We start from the raw sequence: 18801 nt of genomic DNA, 5'->3' as shown, positions 1-18801 counted from the left end.
TAAACTAATGTGCTCCATCTGTGTCTCCATCCATTTGCGTTTCCTTCCATCTGATGATGTAGATATCCTTCTGCCTGATGTTGATGGCTGACGTGTAATGCTGGCTCCAGGGATCAGCTTATTTTGCCTCCCTAGCGCATCAGCACACACAACGGCTGCGATGCTGGCTCCGGGGATCAAACACAGTGCAGTCTCTCAGCGCATCAGCATGACCACCGTCTGGATTGAGCTAAGTAGAGTACATCTCTGGGGTCTTCAAGTGGGCACCTTCCATCATCGGTGTTTCGTCGACTAGCCCACGACACCTCAAGAGGGCTCGACGGTGATTCTGGCATCCCAGCATCATGCCAAAGCGTGCTGATCCAGACCACAAGACAATATCTGGTTAAAGGTTAGCTTATATTAATATTATTACATTTGTATACCTTGTAAGCACAGCTGAAAAAGTAAGAAAGTTTAAAATCCATAACCACATTGACAATTTAATTTTTAAGTACCTGGTAAGATAAGATAAAAGAGACTTTCATGAAAGTGCTAAACAAAGGTACAGGGTTCAAGTATATTCTGTGCTATTAATGCTACAGTGGTTATAGTAAAGTGCAGTAAACATGGAGAGTTCAGACTGACAAGGCTGTATTACTCATATAGCATTGGAGAGCTTTATTTCTTGCTGTGTATTAACCGGTTCCTCCTCCAACTCCTCTTCCCCACAGTTTTTCTGCCCACTCCTCCTGCTCCACTTTAATAGCATTTTGGTCTTGGCAAAGACAAACAAATCATAAAGCTGAACTGTGTAGCTGCTAGTGACTCATATTGTATGTGCAGCAAGACATAGGCGAGCGAGGAGTCAGGAACAGCTTACTTCACGCCTACCTAATAAGCTTGTAAGCGTAACCTGTGGAAACACTATTTTGTACTTTTAGTGTGTTTCAGAATTTACAGTGCTCAGGTATTCTGTTTGTTATTCCCGCAGTTTAAAATCTTTTTTTTAAACTCCTGCTCGGAAAAAAGTGCCGACAACGAGCACTCTTGTCCTTGGAGTTCTCTGCTTTTTTTTTTATCATTTGATTAGACAGGATGCCTCCATGGAAACAAGGTTAGAATGAAGGGAATAGACAAAGTGAATATAATTATATTTGGGTAATAGTGTTAGTGTATCTATTTTTGTGTATAACGAGAGAGGAGCTCATCGAAAATCAGATTATCTACTGTTATCATAGGAGGCTGTGTGGTCCAGTGGTTAAAGAAAAGGGGCTTGTAACCAGGAGGTCCCCGGTTCAAATCCCACCTCAGCCACTGACTCATTGTGTGACCCTGAGCAAGTCACTTATTCTCCTTGTGCTCCGTCTTTCAGGTGAGACGTAATTGTAAGTGACTCTACAGCTGATGCATAGTTCACACACCCTAGTCTCTGTAAGCCACCTTGGATAAAGGCGTCTGCTAAATAAACAAATAATAATATTCAAGCAAGGCCTTATACTGTAATTCATGTCTTAGTTCCATATGGTTAAGTTAGACTATAAAAAATGGCAACATTCAATCAAATAAATATTCAAGTGTGGCAGTATGTAGAGTGGCGTCTCTGTATTTTTGATATGTATGATAACCTTTATACATCTAACAGAAAATTACTATTTAAGATGAAGTGTTGATTACGTTTGTTTATTCCAAAAATAATGTCCACAAATTCATAATGAATTCCGACTGAATACTGTAGGAATAACACCTGAATATCTTATGCACTTCCACTCAGTTCTGAAGTAGTTCATTTTGAATTCTGGCTTGAATTACCCGTATTCATTCCATGATCCTTTGTAACAAATGATGCTGATTACATTATAAGGGCCATATTTTGAAAATGTTTACTCCTGTCTAATTAACTTCTTTTTTAACAGACAAATAAATCATATTAATGTTACCAAGTGAGAAACAAACAACTCATGGTTGCTTAGGAGACTTTGTATTACATTATTTAGTTGTTTGTCATATTAACAGGTGTTTTTCTCCATGCAAAAAATGAATTAGTTAATTAAAGACTGGAGTAAATACTTTGAAAATATAGCCCGTTGTTTCTTCTAGTTTTACCTTATACTTTTTGATTGAGTGTTTGATGTCATGGGCAGTTTCATATTCCAAATTATGAACTATGACAATTCAACCCCTCACAAGCAACAAAGTGAAATCTGTATAAAACAAGGGACATTTATCAAGCATGAGCAGCCCTGCTTTCCATTGATATTAGATCAACACAGGCAGAATAACAGACAGATGCAAGCAGCAGATTGAATTCATTACACCTGAGGTTACTATGCTCCACTTCTTTGTTGCTGGCAACAAAGCATATCCAGTAGCACAATCTGTGCCATATTAGACTGAATGATTTGTTAACATGAAGTAAAATGTAAATGTGAAAAGACAATCGTAGAGAATCGTAGAATACACCTGTGTACTGAGTATGAAGGCAATCTTGAAGAGTTTTTCAAACAGGATATATACTTGTTGGTAAACAATCAAAATTTGACAGTGCTGTTTCTAAGCTTGAAAAACACAGACACAAGATATAAAATAAGTATATTTGTAGCAGAAACTGTGGCATCCACAACCATTTTTTTCACAGTGTAAGTGTTCAAGATGAATGACATTGTCAAGTCCCCTTGCACTCCCAATTCCAATGACAAGAAATCTCAACATGGCTTTTATTACAACAAATAAACATATGTAATAAAGATTCCACCTATGCTTTTGGGTCTTTTCAACACTTTACTTGATTACTGGCAGATTTATATGGCTTAATAACAGGTATTCCATTGCTCTTTTTTCTAAACTTCTAAAATCCAAGCCTAAATTAATTAACCTGATATGATCACTTAGACATAGCTAATCAAATAATATAGTTCTTAATGTCACACAGTTTTGTAGTCTCTTATTTGGCTACATACCTAGAGAAACACATATTTGGTTTAGACATTCTTTAGAACAAGTTACTGAGAGTATCAGAATCTGACAGTCTATGAAAGGATCTGTTAGCCTGTCTGTCTTGAGTAACACTATGAAGTATTATTTGCTCAATTCAGCCTGTATCAACTCTAGATAATCTGGGCCTACATTATTTGGGCTGTGTTGTGTGGAGAATTGATGATTCAGCAGTGTGGAGTAGTGGTTAGTGGTTAGGGCTCTGGACTCCTGACCAGAGGGTTGTGGGTTCAATCCCCGGTGGGGACACTGCTGCTGTACACTTGAGCAAGGTACTTTTCCTAGATTGCTCCAGTAAAAACCCAACTGTATAAATGGGTAATTGTATGTAAAAATAATGTGATATCTTGTAAGTCGCCCTGGATAAGGGTGTCTGCTAAGAAATTAATAATAATTCATTTTTTAACAAAAACAAAGCATAACCTAGGGTTATGGTATGACTCAATGTATACCAGGACAGTTTAAGACAGTTCAGGCTTTTCAACTCACATCACAACACAGACCTGTCTCAGGTACCTTTCACAACAGGACTACACTTACAAGAATCCATTGGGGTGTGGGTTGAAAAGCCTGAACGTCCTAGTGTAAAGAGTTAGGTCTTTCTGATCCGGAAACCAAAAACTCACATGATCCCAATATGACAGCCATCTTAGGTCAGAGGTCAACAATGTGACGGGTACCCTAATTATTATTTATTTTTATTTTTTTTACAGTTGCACTCATAATACATTTAAAACATAGATAGAAAATATATTCCTGTTTATTTTGGGTTAAATTCTTTTTTTTTAAGTTTGTTATTTTACAATGTTGGATTGTTTATTCTTATGGACATATTCATATGATTGTTTTAACAACTTTGTTGTTTATACTTTCTGTGTAGAGTTGATGTTGATTGTTTTTTAGCGGAATATAATGCTGATTAAACTTCTCATAGTCTCATAATCCCCCTGAGGATGAGGTATCTTCTGCAGGGATTCAGGGTAGAATTCTGAATGGAGGTTTGGTTCTGAGAAGAAATGCGCTACCAGGGTATTTTTTTTAAATGTATATAGTTAATAGTTTCAATTACAATGCCTATCCCAGTACCAGGGTCCATCGTTATAGGACCCACTGTATTTTCTACAAAGATTCCAGCTATGTGTGTGATTGTGAACCAATAATACATTGTTGCATACTGTTTTCCTATCACATGGGTAATTTGTAAGTAGTTTTGCAGTATAAATGAAAATGCGTCTCTCTATTAAAAAAATGCACACTGTTCAGGAACAAGAATCTAAAATACTCAAATATCAATAAAAAGGGAAGCTGCTGTTGCTGGAGAAATGTGTACAGTAAAACTAAAATAAACCCAGGACAGTACATAAATATGATGCCTTCATCTGTATTACTGTTTAACACTAGCGAAGGTTATGAATAATTGTCTGCTTGTCTTCTTAGTTTTACCTCAGTCCAAACTGAGTTTCTTTGGCTTGGAGTGCCATGTTTTATACTGTTTTGACACCATATGTGACCTCTGCTATCAAGTCATTTATCTCTGTTGACTTATGACTGTATTGTAACCATGAAGACCTCTAAGGAATGGCATACCAGTAGCCTTGTTGTTATCTGGCTTGTTTGATTTGTTGTCAAGGTCAATAGAAACTAGTCTATCCTGAAGAGCAGATTCAAGTTTTTTTCTTTCTCTCAAGTGAACTCAGGATTTTGATCTGTTTGGTACACCAAGTTGAAAGGGTTAGTAATCATGTTTAAAAACAATCTGGGTGTGGAGGAAACAATTAAAGCTTAATTATCAGCCTATGATGTGCTGTGGTTCTCATTGTTTACAACTAAAACAGAGGTAGCCCGCTATGATAGCAACGCTATTAATCCTAAAAATAAAATCCACTTGGCCCAGTCCTTTTTTTTTTTTTTTTTTTTTTTACCATGACACAGGTTTACGATTTCAGTGTCGTGCCGGTGGAAGTTATCGTATGGAAATTAAGGATGGCTATGCTAATATTTTGGATGTCACTCATGACGTACTATTAAAGTGCACTATTTTATAAATGGTGTTACAATGACATTGTACGAGTTTAGAATGATAGAACAGAAGCGTTCCAATTTCACTTACATCAATCATGGTCATCTGGGGTTATTACAACTGAACCGTTCGACTTGTCATCCTGTTTTTTTGAATATATTCTAAATAAAATACAGTCTACAATTTATATTTGGTATATAGGAGAGGTAAATAAAAAAAATGCATACTAACTAAAAACTAAACAATAACATACATGTTCAGTATGTAAACCCCCCTTCTAGGTTTGTCGTTTCTTCTTATTACAGAAAATGTGAGCAGATTTAGGTGCTGGTAAAAACATCACTTGCACAGGGGTCTGGGGTTCTTTTTCAGGGTCTTGGGGAGAGGTATACAAGGGAAAGGGGCACAGGGGAATAAAGCAGGTAAAAGATAGAAATACTGTATTTAGATGGGTGAATAATCTTATACAGAGCAAGAGGGTGGTGGTGGCAAAATCCTGGATCACTCACTGACTCACTGTGTGACCTTGAGCAAGTCACTTAACCTCCTTGTGCTCCGTCTTTCAGGTGAGACATTGTTGTAAGTGACTCTGCAGCTGATGCATAGTTCACACACCCTAGCCTCTGTAAGTCGCCTTGGATAAAGGCGTTTGCTAAATAAACAAATATTAACAATAATCAGGAAGTGTTTTCACCACGTCCTGAAGTGTCACTGTCCCTGCATTTTTCTCTCACGTACTGCTAAGAAAGTCATTTGAGGCTTCTCCCTCACCATTCTTTTTAAGGCTTTTCTCAGGGGCATATCTCTACTCCCCTCCACAAACTGGTCAGGTAAAACATTTTATTCAAACGGCTCTTCTGTCGAGCATCTCTGTACACTACCAAACAGCTGTGACTTTTTAAATCGCTTGACAGCCCTAATATAAACTAAATATTTTAATAAGCAATCCATCAGTGGTTCACCAAATAGTATTATCTTAGTACAATAGTACATTCACAAGACATTGTACCACATTTGATTCTGTAGATATACTGCAGCAACACTACATTTCACGGTTGAACTTGAATGGTAGGTTTTTTGTTTTTTTTATAGGACGTCCTCGTTGGTTAATTCAGGGCTGGGAGGGGTTTGTTTTTTGTCTACAATACCTTCTTGTCCTGTAATCTAAAGTGAAACATGAATCCTCCTTGGGGGTACTCGTAACAAATGGAGTATTGAAACTTCAGTTCAGTAAAACAACCCCCTACACACATTACATTATCTATTTTTATTTTTTAAACAAACAAAAAAGCAAGTAACGTGTCTTCTTGCATTTGATTAATTTACCCATTCTATTACAAGGCTCTACTGCTTCATCTAGTGGGCTAGGATGTAGACCTTTCATTTTATAATCATCACTTAATGTGTTTTGCTGGGTTGTACTGAACTACTGAAGCTAGAAATAAACTGTTTAATGGCAGAGGCTGTGCACGGAAAGCCTATTACCCCTCTAGCTGGATGAGTAGTCAAGATAACACTCCTCATACAGACAAACGTGTTGCTGTCCTCATTAAAGCAATGCACAACTACTCTGTATCTGTGTATGTCTGCAAAAAGACAAACAACTCAAGGGAGCAAATCCAGGTAGTTTAAGTGTGGAAGGTGCTAAGAAGAACGCAGAGGGCTAATTAACAAGCCTTTCATGCTTTTCAACTCATATTCAGACCCCAGGGGACACAAAACCACCACACAATTTATCAACAGTCTCTATCTGAGAGGTCTAAATGGTAGCAGTTTTTTAGAATTGAATTGCGTGCATGTAACTTTGATGGAATTTGTTCTTTGCATTAGTCATTATCAGCTGATAAGTCAGAGGGTGTGTAGTTTTGGTTTGTTTTAATCATGGGAACTAGCATGATGCCAAAAGCAAACAGGTACTGTGCTCTCCCTCAGATAGCCAATCAAAGTGATACATTCAGTTAAATCAGTTCTGCAGTGTAGAAACACTCATAGTCTGGAACCAGTTAAAAATCAAAGAAAGTATTGCGCCTGGAAATGAACAAAAAAAAAGTGCTATAGGGATTTAAGCATCTGTAAAGTATTCTGACATGCAAGGCAGTTCCGAGAGGTGTTTCACAAAAACAACTTTAACAACCAAAATTCATGAGAGAGAATTTGTGAAAACAATGTCTGTCAGCGTTTGTCTACTTGCCTACAAACACTCTACAATTCTTAAGATTTCCATGGAGGTTTAAAATACTATGGGTATCCCTAGGAGAGCATTATCAATGGCCTGGGTTGGGGAGGTGAAATTAGTAGTGACTGTTTCACCTCAGCATGATACTGTAGCATCTACTGGCTAGGCACACTGAGCTTGAGGGAACACCTACAGGGCTGGCCTTCATTCTCCTGGGGCTTGTACGTCATCAACATCAGCTGTCAGGCTCCTGGGTATAAGGTAGCAACTGGCTTTGTGGTGGGATTGGAAGACAACCACCGGTTGTCAATTTTCCTGAGCTATATTCATTTGCATGAGCCAGATGGAGAGTTAATGACCAAACAGCATATTTATTGGACTAGGGCGACTCAGCTTACAAAAACATAGTTCAGTGTGCAGAATAAACTTCCAGATCTAATATGTTGTCCATCCTATAACAAGGGGAGCCATATGGTTCCCAATTAATTCACTGGGACAGCTTGGGACTACTATTTAGCATTTTTAACACCCGCTGGTAATTTTTTTTACATCGTTACACTACTGTGGACTACTGGCCTGGTGAGCTCAAGTATACTGTACACCTGCAGGGCTGGCTTTTGTCCTCCAGAGGCCGGTAGCTCGCTGACGTCCTCTATCTCGAGTTCCAGGGTGTAAGGATGCAAATGGCTTGGTTGTGGGATCAGAGGATGTCCAGTGAGCTTCAGTTCTCCTGAGCCCTGTGGGGAATCGCTGTGGTGAGGGAAGATAGTTGGACATTCTAAATTGAGGAAAAAATCTGTATTAAAATAATTAAGCACTCTAAAACAATAAAAATAAAAAATAAATAACAGGTGTGTAGGAAACGCTGCTGCTTTCAGTTGTGTGTCTTGTCTGAATTGTACATTTTAAATAAAATAAATGTATTAATCTTATCTGTCATGCTCTTCCATTCGCTACATACAGCAGTCTATAATATTATACTGGAAACTGCTGTCCCATTATCTTCATCAAATGTTCCATTATTATGTAATAAACAGCTGCTTATCAATAATCACTTATGACAAAAGCAAAGGAGTCTGGCAACTATTACAATCTGAGAGCTTATTTCTGGTTATTACAGCACTTTTTTTTTTTTTACTCAGTATAGTCTCCAAGTGAGATATATTAATTGTTTCCGATTGGGTCCTGCTGTTAGCCAGCTGGATTGGACTAAAGCACAAGGTCAAATAGGATGAGTCCACAGTTGAGCAGCAACTGGAAGAACTCACATCTTGGCTCATATTGCTTTTTTCTACTCTTATCATGACCCATTGGTTTTATTTGTGCAAAAGCATCTGATTTAAAAGGGTTGGAAGAAATCTCTTGTAACCTATCTTAATTGGCAAAACATGTGGTATAGTACAACAGCATTCAGGAAAATCCCCTACTTGTTCACCTGATTTAATCCCAGCAGGTAATTTGACCTTCTGTCCCCAAAGCCCCAGACAAGTTCTTAAAAGACACAGGCACAAGATACAAAAACACAGTTCAACAAAATGCTATTAAGCCAAATAATTTACAATGAATTACAGTCAATTGTGTATGATCTAGCAAAAATCTAGAGTAAAACAGTTCCTCCAAGTTTGAGTTAATTATTTCAGTGGATTCGGCCGTACAGAGTGGATAGTTTGTCTGTAATCTTCAAGGAACACCAGTACTGAGTCTCAGTTGAAAGAAACAGGATAATCCTACAGGCTTGTCATTGAGTAACAAAGGTATAACTGGTTTTGTGCTGTGTCTGTTAAAAACTATTGCGATTAGTAGCAGCCACAGACCTGCCTAAAGGAGGTTCCCACAAGACCAATACAATCTTGAACTATGCTGATGAAGATCTAAATCAGTTTAACAGGTGTCAAACTGAAATAAAATCAATGTGAAAAAATGTGAGCAAAACGGTAGTAATTATTTATGTAGGCATGTCCATATTATCTTACAAAAAACATTTGAGAATATCTGACTTTACTTATGACAAACAGAAGCATGGGAAAGTAATTTACACTTAAGTCAGCAATATACATTAAGCATAATCGATTCCAATATTGCAAATTAAAGATGACTACTGAATTCTGTAATATGGGATTTCAAGAAAATATCAATAAACCAAGCAAAGAGGCAGATCTACTGTTTGGAACAGAATTTATATCACCTACATTCATTAATCAGGTCAATATGTATAGTATTAGCAGGGTGAAATTCTCCATACAAATAATGTAAATCACCTAGCCCAGACCCCATTAAAAAAGGGTTTACAAAAAAACAAATGACATACTGTTGCTGCCTGCTGTGTTTTATGTATTCCTGCAGTATCTTTTCGACATAATCAAGATTGTTTTGGTATTTGTATTTCCTGGGTGATAAATCAGTCTTGACCAGTCATATTAATTTCATTTATATGAAACTGTCATGGATCTTCACAGAGTTTTTATTGGTTTGCCATCCGTATACTTTACAACCTGTAGGGGGTAAACAACTGCATGAACAGATTTATTAATATCCATGAAAGGGAACCATTCAAACCATGTAGTACAAATTCTAAAATCCAGCACATTGAAAAATGCAATGAGATGCTGAAGCAGGCCCCCACCAGTGAAGAACAATGAACAATGCAAGAATACTACCTGCTAAACCATACAGCAGCCACACGGACACTTTGATGACGGACATTATTAATACTGGAGTGCATTAACATCTCTGGACCGGATGGGGTCTGAGATGATGTCTGAGAAGTCATATTCATGGCAAGACCCCAACATGATATATGAAAATAACTGCTCAAAACGGATTTAGGATTGAGGACATTTAAAACAAATATATATTTTTTCAAATGGGGGCAATGTTAAAAAAAGTAAAGTTGTAAACCTAACAGTAAGTTCTATATTACTTTAAAGGTACGTATCACACTTTCTTATATGAAAGACACATACATGGTCAACATATTTTTTTCAATGGAAATTCATTAGGCAACATTTTTTAATGCTCTTGCCAGGGGATCAGAGTTGCTTTGCATCAGCTATGCGTAAGTTCAACGTAAAGTATCTACTAAGTCTACATAAAATAGCTCATTAAACACACAGTATGTCCTGAGGGCTTGGTTTGTCAAATCACTTGATTCATACTCTTCAAGTCTAATGACAACCTGAATAATTAACAACTAAAGGCTACAATCTTTGTAGTACAAGTCCCTAAATGAGATGTATGAGTTGCTTATTTTTGGTTTGGTAGCTTTAGTGGCTGCCCAGCCCAACCCTGGGAATACGTTTAAATAATAATAATAATAATAATAATTAAAAAAAAACGAAAAAAAAACCCATACATCTCCAATGCATTTGCATTAGCCTACAATAAATTATAGGAATACTTAATCTGGAATACTTAATCATGTAGTATATGAAAAGAAAACCTATATCTTAAGTTATATACTTGTACTTTTTTACTGTTTCCCCTTTATCCAGTAAGTCTTTTCCTAATATGAATTATCATCACTTAAATTGTGTACATTTTCCTATAAGATAGATGGTAAAAGTATATTTTTTGTAGCAATTACTGGAAGTAGTAATAAAAAAAACTATGAAATTACAGTACTCATTTTTTTAAGTACTGTAATTTCCTGACAAAGTGACATGAACCGTTATAAAAGTTTACCACGATAGGTTTGCATGGTCATTTAGCAGTTTTCCCATCCATTGCCATAGTTTGCCATGCTTTTTAAAATGCGTAAACATACCTCTCTGTGATTTTCAATGCTTAACTTATGCATTAACATGCTTTAGTACACTGCTGTGCTTTACTATGCTTTATTACGCTTTGCAATGCTTACTATGATAAACTTTTATAATGTGGAGTAGTGGTTAGGACTCTGGACTCTTGACCGGAGGGTCGTGGGTTCAATCCCAGGTGGGGGGCACTGCGGCAGTACCCTTGAGCAAGGTACTTTACCTAGATTGCTCCAGTAAAAACCCAGCTGTATAAATGTGTAATTGTATGTACAAATAATGTAATTGTATGTAAAAATAATGTGATATCTTGTAACAATTGTAAGTCGCCCTGGATAAGGGTGTCTGCTAAGAAATAAATAATAAAAACTTAAAAAAACATGTTCCTAGTTTAATATTATTTATTTACAAAACCTCTGGCCTTGACAAAACAACTTTTATTGCAATATGTAGATAACAATATTTTTAAACTACTTCTTAAACTCCATTTTTCCTGTGGTTAGAAGTACTGCAGTTTTTTAACAGTTTGACAAAAGCATCAACACTTATTTTGTTGTAAATGTACAGTGGCTCTCAAAAGTATTCACCCCCCTTGGACTTTTCCACATTTTATTGTGTTACAACATGGAATCAAAATGGATTTAATTAGGAGTTTTTGCCACTGATCAACACAAAAAAGTCCATAATGCCAAAGTGAAAAATAAAATCTACAAATTGTTCTAAATTAATTACAAATATAAAACAGTAAATAATTGATTGCATAAGTATTCACCCCCTTTGCTATGACACACCTAAATAAGCTATGGTGCAACCAATTGCCTTTAGAAGTCACATAATTAGTTGAATGGAGTCCACCTGTGTGCAATTAAGGTGTTTCACATGATTTCAGATTAAATATACCTGTCTCCGGGAGGTCCCACAGTTGGTTTGTACATTTCCTAACAAAAACTACATCATGAAGACAAAGGAACATTCAAAGCAAATCCGGAATAAGGTTCTTTAAAAGTACCAATCAGGGGTAGGATATAAGAACATTTCCAAGGCATTGAATATCCCCCGGAGCACAGTAAAGTCCATTATTAAGAAATTGAGAGAATATGGCACAACTGTGAATCTGTCTAGAACAGGCTGTCCTCAAAAACTGAGTATCTGAGCGAGAAGGGCACTTGTCAGGGAGGCCACCAAGAGTCCTATGGCAACTCTAAAGGAGTTACCGTCTTCCACGGCTGAGCTGGGAGACACTGTGCATATGGCAACAATAGCCCGGGTGCTTCACAAAACTGGCCTTTATGGGAGAGTGGCAAAAAGAAAGCCATTGTTGAAAAAAACTCACATCAAATCTCGGCTAAAGTTTGCCAGAATGCATGTGGGAGACTCTGAGACCAAGTGAAAGAAGATTCTATGGTCTGATGAGACCAAAATAGAGCTTTTTGGCCTCAATGCTAAGCGCTATGTTTGGCACAAGCCTAACACCGCACATCATCCTGAGAACACCATCCCTACCGTGAAGCATGGTGGTGGCAGCATCATGCTATGGGGATGCTTCTCTGTGTCAGGGCTTGGAAAGCTTGTGAAGATAGAGGGCAAAATGAATGCAGCAAAGTACAGAGAAATCCTGGAGGAAAACCTGCTGAAGTCTGCAAGAGACCTGGGACTTGGGAGAAGATTCATCTTCCAGAAGGACAATGACCCCAAACATACAGCCAAAGCCACACTGGAGTGGCTTAAAAACAAAAAGGTCAATGTCCTGGAGTGGCCCAGTCAAAGCCCGGACCTCAATCCATTTGAGAATATGTGGAAAGAGTTGACAATTGCTGTTCACCAAAGGTCCCCATCCAACTTGACGGAGCTTGAGCAATTTTGCAAAGAAGAATGGGCAAAAATTGTAGTGTCCAGATGTGCAAAGCTGGTAGAGACTTATCCAAATAGACTCATGGCTGTAATTGCTGCCAAAGGTGCCTCTACCAAATATTGACTCAAGGGGGTGTATACTTATGCAATCAATTATTTTCTGTTTTGTATTTGTAATTAATTGTAATTAATTTTGTAGATTTTATTTTTCACTTTGACATTATGGACTTTTTTGTGTTGATCAGTGGCAAAAACTCCTAATTAAATCAATTTTGATTCCATGTTGTAACACAATAAAATGTGGAAAAGTCCAAGGGGGGTGAATACTTTTGAGAGCCACTGTACCCTGCATAGTTTGTACCTTGTATTTCTGCCACTTTAGCATTGAGAGCTGGTTTCAGACCTAGGTTATCACTAATCTTGGTCTATGCTTAGTTCAACATTAGTGCTAATCTGGGTCTGTGAAACCAGACTTTTTGGGGTTTATGGCTTTTACTTAGGTTGTTGCTCAATTGTGAATTCAGGCATGGTAGATGCTGTGCGGTCAACAGCACATGCAGATAAACTAAGTTATTTTGTCATATGTATTTACTAATAGGTTTTTCTATAATATCTTTTTTGGGGCCTTCTAGCATAACACATTGCTTCACTTTTAACAAAACAAAGTAAAACATTAACTTACAGCAATCCGGGTCACCAAGCAATGTCACATTTGAAAGTAACCCAACAATCCTTCTGTCCAACCATTACCCCCTGGTTGCAGAAAAAAAATCTAACCAGTGATAATCGTAAAAAATTGAACAGAAAATAAAGATATATTATAAATACAGTCACAGACAAAAATATTGTGAACCTATGCTTATTGTACCACAATTCAAGGTAATAGATTAAGGACAAGCAGTTAGTAAGCTTTAACCACTTTTTAATATAACAAAAAGCAAAATACACAACTGCTAGTAATTTAACAAATAATCTTTATTAAAAACAAAAAACATTTTAAGGATTCATTCACGACAAAAGTACTGGCACCCGTATTAGTATTCTGTGTGCCCTCCTTTTGCATCTTTCAGACATTTATGATAATTCTTAACCAGTATGTTAGATCTTGTTGGTGAAATCTGGGCCCATTTTGTCTTACATATTTTCTTCAGCTCAGACAGATTGGATTCACAATGCTTGGCTGCAGCTTTTTTCAGATGGGTCCAAAGCATTTCTATTGGATTGAGATCTTCAGGAACTCCAGAGTTGACTTAGCCGTATGCTTTGGGTCATTGCCGTGTTAGAAGTTGCCAATCAGCCTACTAGGAGCTGGTATCATTGTACTTTGTAGAATGTTTTGATACATGGCGGCATTCATTCAATCTTTAATCACATGAACGTCTCTAATCCCCAAACTGCTAAAACAGATCTTGATCAAACCATATTTAACTGTAGGTATAAGGTTTTCTTCATTGAAGGCTTTCCTCTTTTCTTTCCAAACATACTGTGGTCCATTTTTTGGAGGAAAGTTATATTTTAGTCTCATCTGACCAGAGAAGTTTGTTGAAGAATGCTTTACATTGAATGTTCATGTTTTAAGAGTGTTTTTTCAGGGATGTCTATATGCACACAACTGTTCTGTGTTCAGGTCTTTGTACGGTTCTTTTGTGCAATATAGCCTGTTGCTTCGAAATGTTTCTTTAAATCCTTGGCTGTTAATCTTGGAGTTTTTTTAGCTGCTCGGATGATGCTCCTACCTGCTATGCCAGTAACTGGATGCCACCTTTCAAGCGTTTCAGTTGAATGTGTTCTGTGGTACTTCTTGATTATTGCTCTTATCATGGATTTTGGTATTCCAGGTTTCTTTGCTACTGCTCTGTAGCCACTTCCTTTGTTGTAGTCTGCTACAAGTGCTTTTTCCCCCCCAAACATGAATCCAGTTAAATACAATTACAAATTAGATTCTGTTTGCAACCATGTATTTGTGCATTTTACCAAATCACTAAATGTTAGTGAGTTTGGTATAAAACCGGTCTCCTTTCAGTTTCACTGTATCATTTCAAATGGCAGTACTGTATTATGCACAGATGGTTAGTCGTGTTGTCACATTATTACATACTGCTACGCAAGGTTTTTTTCATGGTAGGGGCAACTTTTCCTTTTTTTCAGACTTTGTTAAAAGCGTATTTCTGTTTTGAGTGGAATATCTTGCATTTTCTGTTAATATCAGAAGTTGTACTTAATTATACTTTGTATATATACTGTATGTTTACGGGACAGAATTCTTTGGGCGACAGCTATGGCTAAATGTTTTGCATCACCTAGAATTTTAGGATTGAGAATTAAAAAAAAAAAAAAACACAACACACCACCCACACACCATGAACATAATTTAGTTATTTTATTTAACATTGTGTAATCAAAGAAACTACATGATAGCATAAAAAGTCTACCAGAAGCCAGAATAGTAGTACAGTATTTCATGTTAGATTTTGACATGTCACATTTTTCAATTTATCAGTTTTTTTGTTAAGTATATTGAAACCTACAAAACGCTATGCAATTCACTATGTTAACGTAACATTATTCAGCAGGTTTCATTAGACTTTATGAAGCAAAATTAGTTAATTCTATAGGGTGATGCAAAAGTGCTGGCCATAGCTGTAGTACTGATGCTGTGGAAACTAGGAAAACAAATTAGTTTACCAGATAAGAAAATAATACTTTTAAAAGGTTTTATGGTTTCACCCTGTAGAAAATACTGCCTATTGACAGATGGTGTGGGTTTAATCCTAGTACAAAACAGAAACATACCTAGAATACATATACCTAACTGTAGCCTTGAGGAAGGTAGGCCAAATACTTGTGCAATGTGCTGGTTTGATTTTGTTGTGTGCTGTTGTGATGAACTAGTTTTAGTTTGATCAATATGTCATTTCTTTATATAACTTGTTTAAATGTTTTTACTGCTGTACATTTTAGCTGTACACTATCATTTATACCTGTATCTCCCCCCCCCCAAAAATGGACACATCAAAAAAACCAACAGCTGTTCTAAAGTAGTAAACAAAATCCAAACAAACACATTGCATCAAAAAAATAAATAAATAAAAAATAAGAATGACTTCAATAAAGCTTTAATTTTTTTCTGTAATCACAGTTTCCAGCTGTGGCTTATGCATTCAGCTTCAGAATACAATATAGAACAGTCAAGAATTCATATCTACAAAACAATAATTTCATGAAAAAACACAATGAAGTTCGTCCAGCATTTTCTTTTTTCGTTTACACTGCTCGGCAAAAAAAATAATTAAAAAAAGCTGCCTACATAACAGCTAGTTAGGCTTCACTTGAGCAGTGATTGCAATGGTATCAACCAAACTTCATGAATACACTGCAAATAAAGTATCCACAACTATACATATTTCACAAGACAATATATATTTTTTTTTTTAAAGAATGGTGGATCACAACTAGACTTTTTATTTTGTTGTTGTTTGCTTTTGTAATCCGTTCAATCCACTTCATCTTGATATTATACGATTTGGTGAAAACAGCCAGAAGACTGAGAACACTGGAGCCTTTATTCACATTCGTAGCAGCCCTTCAAACCAATTACATGTGTGTCATAAGGCTAATAAACAGTTAAGACTTGGTCCATAGATATACTAGCAACTATAGCCTAGCCACCTGCATGTGCATATAATACAGGAGTTCTGGTTACATATACAGTGTATTCATGTTCTAAGCATTAAAAATAATCTGCAAAAACACACACATTTTTACACATGTATTCATAAATATACACCTTACATGAGAACCTTCTCCTTAACCAAGTTTGATTGGGTTGTTCACTTTGAAACTGAAGGCGGGTTGCTTTGTTTAAAAGCGGCTTGCCCCAGATGAACTCAATGTGTGTAACACAAGCTCAACAGGTTCAGTAGTGTCTAAGAAGTCATTTCTACAATGTACACGCATTGAATGCTTGTACAGCTGCTTGACACTTAAGGTAACTGCATCCAGTCTGAAATTGTATCAAGTCTTTAAAAACACAATTAAGGCTCAACTATGACATACTATAGGACCAATATTATCAGGATGCTGCAAAAGGCTCCAGTCTTATCCCCAACCTTGTTCACCCTAAGTAAACACAATGTATACAAAAAAAGTCCAATTCCCCACTGTATAACATTCCAATCTTTTCAGCCATCAATAAAATACACACAAAACATGTGTCACGGGAGAAAACAGGAGGTACAGTGTCCCTACTAACGCCCCCCCCCCCCCCCCCCAGCCCCGCCCTCTCCCACCGTCACAAGGTGGAATACAAAATTATACTCAGTACAAAGACTATTCACAAAGGCGGCAAATAACAGCAGACTTGATTTGATAGTCGATAATGCAAGAGTTCTGTAATGACGAGAAAGTGTACTAGTATGGCGTCTACTATGGCATGTATTTAAAATCTTACTTTAAATTAAACAGTTAGTCCACATTTACTCATTTACATGCAATATTACATTCATTTAAAAAGTCTTCCTGAACTATGGTATATTTTTGTACGAAAATATTGAAATGATTTCCTAAAATGAAATGTCACGTATCAAAACAGTTTCATTCATAGCCTCTATATTTATTTAGCCAAAGCTATAATACAGCAAGTAACTAACTGTGGACAGAGAAGAGCCAATGATTGGCTGTTCGCCATTTTCTTTACTTCTGTGTTTTTATCCCAGCCATCAACTCAGGGTTAATTATTTTGAATGACATTAAAAGCACCTTACTAATATCCCCACAAAATACTTCAAAAAGACAACCAAGCACAGAAATAGATTTGTTTTCCTGAAGAGCCTGACTGCTTGCCAAAATCCCCAAATATACAAATTAACCCATCAGAACCCCCGCCCCGAGGCCTAAAACTACTTTATTCAGAATAGGAACTTGGGGAAATGCATCAGTAGACATGCAGGTTTTGTGTGAAGTGCCTGGTTTAGTATACGGCAACCTGCTTACACAATTAAGTTAGAAATATACAAGACGTGGAAGCTTACCATCAAGCACTTTTTCACAATTAACCAATTAGGACTGCCAGCCATCCACTTTTTTAAAATCACAATATTAGGGGCTTACCAACTAATACTTTTCTGATGTTGCTGCCCGAGCCAATTTTGTAAATAGGACGGCCCTACTACTTTATGTAGAATGAGATCCCTTTTATAGATTTCCATGTCAACATTTCTTCAAACTTCTTAAACCAGATTTCAATTTTTTGTTTAGATAACACTTTATTCTGAAAGGGTGAAATAAAAGTCAATAAAACACCAGTTTGAAGTCTACTTTTTTCCCCAGTTCCTTTTTCCTTGGTTGTCCCGTCCCCCCACCTACCTTTTTAGGGGTGATGAAACTACATTTACAGTCTTAAAAAAGCTAGCTGCAAGTGCCACACAAATAAATAATAAACGCTTTTTACACACACAAGTAAAAACTATCAAAGGTTGAATTCATTAAAAGTTTTCAGGGTTCTTCTCCCCCCCACCCCCCCATACAAACATAATGTATAATTTTTTGCATTTGTTGCATTTTTTTTTTTTTCTCCTTTTACATAGTCCCAGGTTTTTGTTGCAGTTATACGTCAAGGATTTCCTCAGCTGTGCCTCCGCAGCGTAACCTGTAGCGCCCCGTCCTCCAGCTGATTGTAGGGTCCCACAAGGCTGATAAAAAGATGTGTATCGTCATGGATTCTCTGATGAACCACGCCACTGCATAGTCAAGTTTGGAAAAGCACGGAGATCCACCCTATAGAAGAAGAAATAAGGAACAACGGGTTAAATCAACAACAAAATAGGCTGATGCCAACTTAACAATACAACACTGATTTATTTCCTGGAAAACACCTCATGGTGCTGTACAAGTTAAATCCTAATAAAATGCATTGTAAACTGAGATTCCATAAAAATATTGAAGATATAGCAACCCTTGTTCAATCAAAAGTGTGAACATTTGTATAATACTTTATTTCATCCCCAGGGGTGTTCAATTTTTGAAAAGAA

The 18801-nt window shown here is 36.8% G+C and overlaps 1 protein-coding gene across 1 annotated transcript in view; it reads right to left on the bottom strand.

Annotated features, from left to right (window-relative positions):
* Positions 1-15128: 15128 nt before the first annotated feature.
* Positions 15129-18801, bottom strand: part of LOC117411687 (ceramide glucosyltransferase) — a 42700-nt gene continuing 39027 nt past the window's right edge. Inside the window, exon 9 of the mRNA XM_034902778.2 lies at positions 15129-18547. Within this exon, the coding sequence (XP_034758669.2) occupies positions 18377-18547 (171 nt within the window). The 3' untranslated portion in view covers positions 15129-18376. The remainder of the gene's footprint in view (positions 18548-18801) is intronic.

The sequence above is a fragment of the Acipenser ruthenus genome, chromosome 2 (genome assembly GCF_902713425.1).
Source record: "Acipenser ruthenus chromosome 2, fAciRut3.2 maternal haplotype, whole genome shotgun sequence".
In the NCBI taxonomy this organism is placed as follows: Eukaryota; Metazoa; Chordata; class Actinopteri; order Acipenseriformes; family Acipenseridae; genus Acipenser; species Acipenser ruthenus.
Note: the sequence above shows the minus strand (reverse complement) of the source record. Positions and strands in the feature narration are given on the sequence as shown.